We start from the raw sequence: 12012 nt of genomic DNA on the forward strand, positions 1-12012 counted from the left end.
AGGATGTCTCAGGCAACAACAGGAAGGAAGAGACAGGGAGGGAGGAAGGAGGTAATGAGGAAGAGAAAGAGAGAGAGAGAAAAGCAATGAAGATCAGCAATAAATGCCTACAGTTACACAAAGCATATAAATGGGTCTTGCTCGTCTTATAGATAGGTTTTCCCTATGGTAAAATTCTACCCTCCTTGGATAAATGGCAATGACACAACAGAGGAAAAACTCTGGAGCCTTCAGAGACAGGCACAGTGCTTGGCAAGGTCTTCAGGGTGTCCCAGAGGTGCTGAATGCGGCGCTACTATATTCAGAGTAAGTAAACGCACACTCCCCTAACCTCCTGATGGTCTGCCCCAAGAGAAAGCCGCAGGATCCGCGGGGGTCCTTCCCTCCCTTTGCAATGACAGAAAGGGGTCCTGTGTGCCTTGGGAAGGATGGCTCCAAGACACTGGCCAGTCTAGCCAGACCGCAGCAGAGGGATGGACGCCTTCGGGCCAGCCCCGGGCGCCGCAGCTTGACCTGGGAGGCGATGGCCTCCCCCAGCGCAAGAGGTCGGGGAGCTGAAGGTGAGAGGGCGGCGGAGGACAAGCGCTGTCCCAGCGGGAGGGGGCCCGGGGGCGGGGGTGGGGCAGGGAGGGAGGAGGGCCACGCGCGCATGCGCCGCACCGCCACGGCAACCGGCCGGAAGAGCCGGGCAGCAAACCCGCTGCCGCGGGCGCTAGACGCCGCCGTGGCCGCGTGGAGAACGCCGCCCGGCGATGCGGCCCCTGGACAACTCCGGGGCCGCCGAGCAGCTGGAGTCCGTGCTGCAACTGAAGGACAACCGGCCCCCGGGCGCCAGCCAGCAGCCGGCTGCCGCCGAGGTAGCGGAGACCCCTGGTCCTGGCAGGTGCTGGCAATGCGGTTCCTCGCCGTGCGGCTCGAGCGCGCAGCAGGGTGAGTGCGGGGCGCCGACCCCCGCGCGGGTCTCGCCCGTGGGGGACAAGGCAGGCGCCAGCGGATGGGGGTCCGCGCAGCCGCCGGCCGGGGGCACCGTGCGGACCGCGCCTCCCATTCCCACGGTGCGTAGAGCTCGAGAACACCCTTACACTGGCACCTGGGGGTGCTGCAAAGCAGAAGCCCCCTGCGCCCTGGTCGACGCGAAGACCGGAGAAAGTTTCTGATTGTTTTGGAACCTGTTTGGGATTCCGAAACTGTTCCTATAATTAAAATGTTGAGGACAGGATCGTGGAGTCAGATTGCCTTTTGGTGTGCCCTGCTCTAGGTTGGAGGTTGAGGGTCACCGAGAGAGGCCATCCCGCAGCTGGCCCAGGTTGGGAGGAAGCTAACCAAGAAAACTGATCTCGATGGTAAACGGTGTTCCTCGACGAGGAAATTGAAAAGCGTTGAGGCTAGAAAAATGTTTGTCCCAGAGTCTGTGACTCTTAGGGAGGCAGAGTGGAGTAGGACCAGTGGTTCTTAATCTTTTTGGGTTAGGAGGAGTTTTTAGCAACGGATGCAAAACGAGACAGAGGCACAGTCTTACATGAATGAGTAAGCAGTTCACAGACCCGCCTCCAAAGCTAGGGACCCTGTGTTTGAAACCCTTTGTTTTGTTCAGCGCCTTCCTTCGACAAATGAGGAAATTAAGGCAGGGAAGATGAGGGCTCTAGAAGGGTTTTGTTTGCTTTGTTTTTCCCAAGATCTGGCATGTGTGGACAAGACACTCCGCAGGTCGGGGCAGCACTAGGGATAGGATCCCAGTTCGTCAGAGACCTTGCCCAGGGCCCTTTCTCCTAGCCACAAGCACATTGCTCCTTGAACTCCACTGCCCACCGGAGCAGCTTCCTCTAAGAAGAAGGGAACAGGCAGATCTCCTTTCAAGACAAAGTTACACAGTCTGCACCACCACATCATCTGGGTCACCTCTCCTAAATGTGACCTGGGACTTCTATTAGCTGACCTTTTAGCTGACCCCACTTTTCCCTCCTCCCTGTGTGCACTTTCCTGAGAGTCACAGTTCACAAACTTTATAGAGACACAAACCCCAGGAAGATGGTTCTTGCTCCATTTTTCTCCTAAATACTAACAGAAACAGACTTCTGATCATTTTACATGGGTTAGTGCCTCCAGACAAGTTACCCTCAGCTGAATTGACCAGATGTGCAGTTTTGAAGAGGTCAGTTTCTCTCCTTAACATCCTATGGCCGAATGTTGTTCTAATGGACTGCTGAGTTAGCCCTTACAAACTATTAAATGGCTCCCCTGTTTGTGAACCAAAGAGGAATACTTCAGGCAGCACATGGCAAAACCGATGCAGGCAACTGCACCTAAGAATCTTGAGGGGTCTTTTAATTTCAAAGGAAGTTGCTAACAATAAGACTTAGGAATACTGATTGTAAGGTGACCAGATAATATTCCAAAAACGGGATTGCCGTAGAAACACTCTATTATTGTCACTGAACTTTGTGACTGTATATTTTAGCCTCTTAACCCAACTGGTTATCTTAAAGTTCATTCATGTTCAAGTTTAGGTCAAAACTACTACCCATTTTTCTTACATTCTTGGATGACCTTCACAAACAGCATATTTTTATCCTAAGACATCTATTTAGTTTCTTGAGGGACAACGTGATTTTTGACTGAAGCAAGGAGAAGCTGTCTCGGTTTGTGCCTCACATAACCCTGGAAGGAGGAAGCTCTCTAGGGGAGCAGTGCATTCTGAAACCAGTGGAGGTTTTTACACTGACCGAGATCCTGTTTCAGTGGGTCTGGGGATGGACCCACTTTAGTGGCTCAAGAACTGAAGTTTTAAAAGTTAATTCAGTTGCTTCTAATTCCTAACCCAGGTAGTGATCACCAGTTTAAAACAGAGGATACAGAAACTGAGCAACTTCTCCGTTTTCTTCTGACTCAGGAAATTGCACTGTGGCTACTTACTTAACTTAAATTATTTACAGTTGCCAAATTATTAATTATGCTTACAGTAGAATATGACTGTGGAAGCACATTACATAAGCAAATGCCTCTTTGCTTTATACTACTCTTTTGTTCACCTACTTCAACAGAGAGAATTGAAATGATTGTTCTGTAAGAGACTGAGGTTTGCTTGAGAAGAACCAGTCCTCACCCTCTAACAAATAATTAAGTTCATCCTGACCTTGTAGCAACTGTCCTGTCCCAATCAGGAGCATGGGCCTTAAGTGTTGGCAGGCCAGAAAATATGTGTGTACGTGTTTTAAGGGAAAAAAATAAACAGAGCCAGGGATGTAAAATAAAGTTTTAAAAGAGTTAAAATATCATGTTAAGTTAAAATATTTATGGAGAAAAATTAAAAAGTTTAGGTTGGAGAAGGTCCTTGAAATTTAGACCAGGGAGATGTTTTCTGTCCCTGAGCTTCCTGTTCTATTCTGCCTGAAGGCATAAGTTCTACATAAGGGTTGGGTTTCTTTTAAGAAAACTATTTTTATCTGGGCCTGAATTCTGAAATTTCAAAGATGAACTTTAAGGCAGACCACAGCCAAGACATGTACTTTGTGGTGCTTAACTTGGAAGTCTTCTAAAGCTCCCTTCTCATGGGCTGAGCGGGTATGTTCAGTTTGGTTTCTGCAGTATCTGAGCACACAGGCACAGAAGAGAATGTGGAGGATTCTGGCACTTATGCCAGAGAACCTACTCCATGGTGACTCCTAGCTCGAAGTCATTCTCTTCACCTGTACACCTAGAACAGCTTCTGACCCAAATGGCATCTCCGTCTACGAAGGTCAGGCTGTAGAGCACTCCGGGGAAGTCTGCATCATCATGGTTTGGTCCTGCTTTGCAAACTGTCACTTGTGGGCAAAGGTATCTAATTAACATAAGGAGGTTGAAATGTATTACCTGGTGCTTGCCTTTATCAGAAAAGGCCATTAAAAAAAAGAAAAGAAAAGAAAGAAACATTGTGCAATACTCTTCAATGGCTGAGTAACTCATTATAAATTCCTAGATTGGAATGATAATCTTTGTTTTACTACAAATTGCATGTGTCCGTCCATACATCCTTCAGCTCTGCTATGCTCTTAACTGACAAGGGCCAGTTCTGTGTTTCCTTCCTGTTCTCTTCTTGTTTTTGTGTTAGTTTCAAAAAAAATTAAAAAAATACATATATATAATCCTGAGTGTGTGGCCTGTCTTTTAGGGAGTTCTCTGCTTACCCTGTTGCATTTTGCTGCCCTCTGAATGACAGGGGGTGAGACTGAAAGCAGGATCTACTCCTGTCTTAGGCAGCTACGACAAAGGCAGTGGTTGCTCCTACAGACTGTCACTAATGGACTGAATACTTAATGCCCTGGAGAAAGCAGCAGTTTCCTAGTTCAGATCAAACCAAGAAGTTTGTATTAGATGGCAGTTCTAATTTTTTTCTTTAAAAAATTTTAAGCACTTTGAGGTCAGAGGACTAGATAACCTAGCCCCTGCCCTCAAAGAGTTTATGTTCTAAAAAGAAGATAAGTCATAAACCATGAAAAGTTAAAGATTTGTTTAACTGTTCAAAATAACTGAACAGAGAGTCTTCCCAGATTATGCTGTCGCCTGTGGTGTTAGACTCTCACATCTTTCCATGAAGTTCTCTGATATTCTTTCATTCAGTGAATATTTATTCAGAGTCTCCCATGGGCCAGGCCTGAATAGGACAGCTGAGATCCCAGCCCTGGAGACACTCCCAGGCTGGTGGGAGAAGTCGGCTAATCAACAAGTAGCCACATCTGACAGTTACGACCTATTTTCCAGAAAAGGACACTTTCTGCATAAAGCCCAGTTCACCAATGAGATGATACAAAATATCACTTGGAAGCATTTTTCTCTAACCATCTTGACAAGCGTTTTCTTAAAGACTTCTCTCACTATCTTGGCAAGCTTCTTCTTTTTGACTTACAAGTGAGGGATGAGTCTTCAGTGAGCCGAATAAATCCATTTCATAGGGTGAACTGCATTTTAAAAATACAGGTGTAAATTGTTGCCCTGTGTCTACGGTGGTTTATTCTTGGTGGGGAAATTGTTCCGGTCCAGAGATTGGATGTGCTTAGGAGGTTAATATTTGTGGCCTGTTAGCTGTTAATATTGTTCCATTTTTTCTCAATTTCTAGGTAAGTGTGATAAAACATACACTTGGAAGCAAGGACTAACTAGAATTTAATCTTTTTCAGAAGCTGAGAAGAAAGCACCCTGCCCTGGACTTGGCTTGTTTTACACATTATTGTCTGCCTTCTTTTTCTCAGTGGGCTCTTTATTGGTTAAAAAAGTGCAAGACATCCATGCTGTAGAAATTAGTGCATTCCGATGTGTGTTCCAAATGCTAATCATTATCCCTTGCTTAATATACAGAAAGTAAGTATTTCTTACCTGCAAAGTAGAAGATATTAATACATGTTTGTAAATCTTTTGACCTGCTTAATTTATTTACTCTATAGCATCTGCTTTATTCCTCTCATAGATTTACCAGTCCCTACACCCTTTGGCTCTGATTAATGAAAAGTCACAAGGATCCACCCAAAGAAGATGCCCTCATGAACAAAAACCACATGCCCAACAAAGGAGGGGAAACAGATTCAATTATTCACCACCTCCTATTTTGAGAACAGAGCTTTCCTTGTACAATTCCTTCCCCCATCTTGTGCCACCCTTCCTTCTTACCTTTGGCATAACTAGTATTTGGAAGAAAAAAGTAAACGAGAGGAAACAGCAGTGTCTCCTAGTGTCAGAGGTTTCTTTAAGGAGAACAGGCTGCTCTGCCACCAAGGCAGACAGAAGGTTACAGTAATGATATTTAGGTCTTCCCGCCAGGGTGCTATGGGAGAGGGGAAAGGGGATCTTGGGAAATGCCATTTTAACTCCTTTCTTGTTCAGTGTCCTCATCTGTAAACTGGAGGGGATGATATTCTTTGTTCTCTACCCTGCATGAAAACTGTATTCCCCATCCTTACTGTTCTCTCCCCACCCAGCCCCTCTTCCTCTTCCACATGGACCCCCCCTACACACACCTTCCCCAGGTTAAAACTATGCCTCCGCCACACTGTTGTGACCTCTACACACTTAGAACCCTGGGAGGAACAACCGCCGGGTTCCTGGTGGCTCTTTGGCTCTCTCTCTCTTTGGGTAAGGATGCTTAAACTCCAGATTTAAAACTTCAGCCACTTGCTGCCAAAGGTTCCTTGTATCTGTAACTCGGCACAGATTTACTTAGAATAGTTTCACTCCTTATCTGGAGACTTTGGTGGGAAAAGGTGAAAATCTGCTGAGCTCAAAAATATTGTCAGAAATTCCCATGTAATTATGGACAAGTCACAGTATTTTAGGAAATGATGCTAAGACTTCAGAAATTCCTAAGGGTGGCAAGAGACCACTGATGCTATAAACAGCCATTCTTTCCTTTTTGGAATAAAAATATTGTCAGGAGGGCACTTAGAAGAATTTTCTTAAATCACTGGCATTAACCTGTTTTGACCCATTTCACTATCACGGAAGACTCTTAGCTTCTCAAAGTATGGACCCAAGGTGACCACACTTTCACTTCTAACTCCAGAGACCCAGGGTTCCCGTATCAGGCCTAGATCCTGCTCCGAAACAGTTCAGCCGTGGCACAGAGCAGTGAGCCGCCCTTAGCAGGAACTTACACAGTACTCTGTAAATACTTAATTGAAAAGCACTTGAGCAACAGTTATTATATTTATCTGAATGCTACAAGTTCTTTTCCAGTGTATTTTAGCTCTTTTCATAAGGAGAACAATGAAAAGTTGTCTCACAGTCAGTGGCTAAAATAAATTTTAGCATTGCCTCAGCTTTAATAGGAAAACTCATAGGACTGAGAATGCTCACTCACATTCCCAAGTTGTCTTATGTGAGGCAGCTAAGTCACTAACTTGTATTTATTATAAAAATAATAACTTTTTCATTAGAGAAAATTGAAGGGGAAATATAAAGAAGGAAAATTACCTATGAGTCTACCTATTAAGGTATAACCACAATGAACATTTCAGTTTATTTTCCTTTTTGTCTCTTTTGCAAGCATATATCTACACATAGAAGAAATAATACCTAGAGTTGCTGAATTATAATTACACTATTTATGTATTTCACTCATACTATTTTAGCTTATACTGTGAACACATTAATGTCATTAGCTGTATTTAGGAAACACTTTTTAAAAGGTGTATAATAGTTGTAGACATAATAATTAATTTACTATTTCTTTTTTTTATAGTTTTAGGACTTTTAAAATAATGTTTGATTTAAAAGTGTAATTTGCAAACAAATTCCAAGTTCGTTTAATACTCATCCCTTTCTTTGAATTTACAGAACTGGGTTTATAGGCCCAAAAAGTCAACGAATCTTCCTCCTTCTCAGAGGAGTGCTCGGTTCTATTGCCATGATCCTTTTATACTACGCCTTCCAGGCAACGTCCCTCGCTGATGCCACAGTTATCACATTTAGCTGTCCAGTGTTTACATCTATATTTGCTTGCATATTTCTCAAGGAAAAATACAGCCCTTGGGATGCTCTCTTCACCGCATTCACGATCACTGGAGTGATCCTTATCGTGAGGCCACCATTTCTGTTTGGTTCCAGTGCCGTGGAGATGGAAGAAGACTATTCAGTCCACCTGAAGGGCACGTTCGCAGCACTTGCACATGCCGTCTTTGCTGCGGTGACTCTAGTCATCCTAAGAAAAATGGGGAAATCTGTGGACTACATGTTGAGCATTTGGTATTATGTAGTGGCTGGCCTCATTGAGTGCGTCACTGTCCTCTTTGCATTAGGAGAATGGAGTTTGCCCTACTGTGGGTTGGACAGGCTGTTTCTCATATTAATTGGGCTGTGTGGTTTGGGGGGTCAGGTGTTTCTCACAAAAGCCATTCAGATAGAAAAAGCAGGCCTGGTAGCACTAATGAAGACGATGGATGTGGTCTTTGCTTTTATCTTTCAGGTTATTTTCTTTAATAATATACCATCATGGTGGACAGTGGGTGGCTCCCTCTGTGTAGTAGCCAGCAGTACTGGAGCCGCCATTCGTAAGTGGTACCAGAGTTCCAGATGAAGCATCGTTGCTGAAATGTGTTTATTTATTTTTTAAGAACAAGGAAACGTTAGCAGTGGTTACACTGCTACAGCAACAGCGGGCCACACAGACAAGAGGTGCCTATGTGAGCACCAAGGGTCGGTTGTTGGGGTCTTTTATAAATGTGTATTTTTTTAAAGTACACCATCACCTAGTTCAGACACATCACACACACATGCACACACACGCCTGGAAAATCTGCATTTACTTCATTGATTATATTTAATAGATTTCATAATTAAAGTGCCACTTTTGAATATGGTATGTCTTTAATTAGTTAAAAACAGCCAGTCAGTTTAGTGTAGCAACTTTATTTTAATCAATTATTTTTTGGTTTTGGGTTTTTTGTTGTTATTGGGGTGGCACTGATAAGAGGACAGATCATTAGTTGAAGAAAAACTGCACAATTTTTTATGACTAAGTATAAATATATGTAATTTTTCAAAGTGTATTTTTGGTACTGATGGGATACAGGTGGGAGGAAATTTTAGATGCTCTCTTAGCAGTGTAGAGGCTAAGAGACTTACTGATAATAATGCTGCTATATAATTAGTGTTATGTTGATGATTCATTTGAAATGTAATGCCATTTAGGAGGCCAAAGCTGAAATTTGGAGTAGGTGCCTACTTAATGGTGTTTATAAAACAAATGAATTAGCCTTATTTTCAAGGCTTTTAAAAATGATCGTCATTCTTTTAACCCCTATTTGTGCCTTTTTCACTTTAATGCCGAAATTTTGATATGAAAACTTAAATCTTTAAATCACCAAATTTGGCTAGTAGTTTTCTGCTTGAGTGGCATTAGCAACTGTGGCTACATTATATAATTTTAATTGTCCTCTGTTGTTTTTGAAACTGCACTACATTTTTTTTAACGTGCTAACGTTTCAGGTGTTTAAATCACAAGTGAGAAATTTTGGCATGACCAATGTGCACATTTCCATCCTGAAGTGTTTTCTCAGAACTAGAAATTTGATTTTTTATAAATTCAGTTGACTTTATGGTGTGATACCAAATAAAATTTTCTCAGGATTTTATTAGGTTGAACCATAAGAAATTGATGAGATTTTACCTTTTTAACTTACAAAAAAACCCCATAGTTTCTTATGGTTCATCCTAATAGATACCTCTCTTACCTTCTAAACCAAATACTTAGAGAACTTTGGAGAATATATATATATATATATTATATATTATATATATAAAATATATATATATTATATATATTTATATATATTAATATATAATATATATATAAAATATATATATATATTATATATATAATATATATATAATATATATATATTTTTTTAAACTACTTTTTAAAGTACAGTAATCCTAGTAAACTTATTTTTATGGTCTTTTTCCCTTATGGAATTATATGTAATAATGCCTCATGTTATATATTAAATGTAAAGACCTGTGAATCCATGGTTGATTGATTTGTGTAGTTTCTTAAACAGAAAAAAAATCACTGTTAAATTCTAGTAAATCAATATGGTATTAAATGTTAGTGCTGCACCATGGTACTAGTGTTATGAATTCAAACAGCACATTTTATGTCTGGAACTTCATCAGGCCACTGCTCTACAGCTAAAGAGAGAATGTAATATTTAGGAAAACTTGGGAGGTCAGTCAGGAGGCAGGGAGTCCATGCAAATGGCTCTTTGTCACAATGAGCCCTTTATTGGTGAGGCTGTAATGGTCTCCACCTCTCACTGTGTCAGACCTAGCACCTATTATTATCTTAAGCCTACAGATCTGAACAATTACAGGCTCTTTCCCACCCTCTCATCACAATGCTTCCAAAGTAAGGAGGAACTTGACTTCTGAGGTTTATGCCTTGGTGAGAAAGGACCTTTTCCCAGTAGTTCCAAGAGGGAATTTTTGGCTTGCTGATCTTCCCAAATGCTGCCCACCTGACAGAGCCTAAAAGAGGCCTATTTAGGGGACTCACACTATCATTGTAACTTTAGCCTAACTGGCGATGTTAGAGTTTAGAGTTGCAAAAGCATCATTTTGCAAGCATCTTAGATAAGTATAGATTTAGGGTATTTTAGGGCTCAAAGGTTAGAAATCCTCATGTAGGAGACATGCTTCATAGGTAGGGACTCTGGGGAGGGGCCCTGCCCAAGATGGGTTCCCATGGCCTTATTTATCCATCCTTTAGTTCAGCGATAAAGTACAGAAAGTAAACCATTGCTTGAGCAATCTAAAGTAAATTAACTCTCAGGGAACCCTCTTCTGGTTCTTTACCTTGCACAATAAAAGAACCTACAGGATCTTGAAAGGTAGACCCCCTTGGGCCTGTACACTACAGACATGTTTTATTTCAACAGTGTGGTTTAAGTGCTTGAATGTCACAATGTATGACCAAAGTTGGAGAAAATGTTTCTTCTCCCAGCTTTTACAGGGTGTGATTTTTTAAAACACTTTTATAATGTCCAAGGTATATACAAGGATATGTATTGTGACAATGATGGGTGTGTGTATTTTGCAAAGACTGTAGTTTCTATGTCTTGAAAAGGAAACTATTTTCTTAAATTGTTTTTATTTTATAATTACTAATTAAATTAATGTGAAAGCTATATTTTGGTTTTTATGATTATAGCAAATGTGCTAATATAGCATTTCTTTTTCCATCCAAGTGCTTCCAAGTGTATTTATAAAGGAGAGCAACCTCTAGACATTCTATTGTGATGTAACCTCAAGTTTCAAACTGTTTATCTGTCCCTCTGATACTGTCACATCACGTCCAATGTCACTAAAATAAAGGTCCTAATCTTATGAACCAGTGAGGCCTGTGTTGTTCTACATCCTCAGAGCTTGGAGCAGCTTTTGTTCACATAGCTAATACGCTACTAAGTCCTGGAGTATGTCCTCTTATTGTCTCGTGAACTCTTCTTTCCTCATCCTTTACACTGCTGCCATCTCAGTCTGAGACTTCCTACCTCCACCTGAATTACCACAATAGTACCCTAGCTGGGTTACCTGCCTCTAGACTCTTTTTTCTACTCAGACCCGTATTCCACTGCTAGACCAATCTTCCTAAGGCCCTGCTCTTGTTGTTACTCTGGTTCTCATGGAGCCACAACAATGCCTTATTATACACATCACATCCAAATTATTCAGCTGGCCCATTCCCACTTTTCCAACTTGACTTCCCATGTCCCAACATGAATGCGATACTCAGTCAGTCTCTCCACCAGCTCCCAAATTTGCCAAGAGATTCCTTCGTGTCTCTACTGCTTTCTTTGCCTTCTCTTCTTTACCTTCTAAGGCCTCTTAGCCTCCAGCGGCTCAGCTGAGCCTCAGTTTCCTCCACCGTCTCCAGCTTCCCCACCCACACCAGTCCACCTTGGAAGAGTGGAGGAAGCACTGGATTAGCTGTCTAAAGATCCAGGTATGGTTTAATCACTTTCCAGGTAGGCCTTTCCACTTCACGTCCTTAAGCCTGTTTTCCTCATTTGCCTCAATTATTAATAGAAAAATATTACTTGCCCCAGCCCATGTTACAAATAAGTGTCATAGGAGGACCTGTAGACCATAAAGGAGGACAAAAACACTGAAGTACTGAACTATGGTGAATATGGTCGAGTTGTGCATTCACTCTCCTCTTCGAAATAATGCCTAGTCCACGGTCCTTACCCCTGGGCAGCCTCACTAGGATTGGTGTGAACAGTCTGGATTACAAACCTCATCTGGCTCCTTCCTGCTAGCACAGAACTCTGCTTTTGGGCAGCTCTCATTTCCTGGCTAATCTGCCCACGTAGGGCTGCCAAGGGTCACCAATCTTCTTATCTTATGCGTAGGTGTTGCCACCTTCCCAGTTCTGGCTTTAGCTCTGTGGGTACTGCACTTGGCTCGACTAGGGGGGTGAGCCTGATACTCTATGTTTCACATGCACTGTTCTTCAAACTCAGCATGGCCCTTCTGGCCTCTTACCTT

The 12012-nt window shown here is 42.3% G+C and overlaps 1 protein-coding gene across 1 annotated transcript; it reads left to right on the top strand.

Moving 5' to 3' along the window:
* Positions 1–666: 666 nt before the first annotated feature.
* Positions 667–9052, top strand: SLC35G1 (solute carrier family 35 member G1). The gene is made up of 3 exons (XM_072971654.1): positions 667–930; positions 5157–5337; positions 7306–9052. Exons 1-3 carry the CDS (start codon positions 753–755, stop codon positions 8042–8044), a joined length of 1098 nt encoding a protein of 365 aa, XP_072827755.1. The 5' UTR covers positions 667–752; the 3' UTR covers positions 8045–9052.
* Positions 9053–12012: the final 2960 nt, after the last annotated feature.

The sequence above is a fragment of the Vicugna pacos genome, chromosome 11 (assembly GCF_048564905.1).
Source record: "Vicugna pacos chromosome 11, VicPac4, whole genome shotgun sequence".
Lineage (NCBI taxonomy): Eukaryota > Metazoa > Chordata > Mammalia > Artiodactyla > Camelidae > Vicugna > Vicugna pacos.

What these genes read in the sequence shown, in the direction of transcription:
- SLC35G1 (XM_072971654.1), top strand. Translation starts at nt 753, where the DNA reads ATGCGGCCCCTGGACAACTCCGGGGCCGCCGAGCAGCTGGAGTCCGTG. An exon ending in CGGCTCGAGCGCGCAGCAGG is followed by an intron (nt 931 to 5,156) that starts GTGAGTGCGGGG and finishes AATCTTTTTCAG; the next exon opens with AAGCTGAGAAGAAAGCACCC. An exon ending in CCTTGCTTAATATACAGAAA is followed by an intron (nt 5,338 to 7,305) that starts GTAAGTATTTCT and finishes TTGAATTTACAG; the next exon opens with AACTGGGTTTATAGGCCCAA.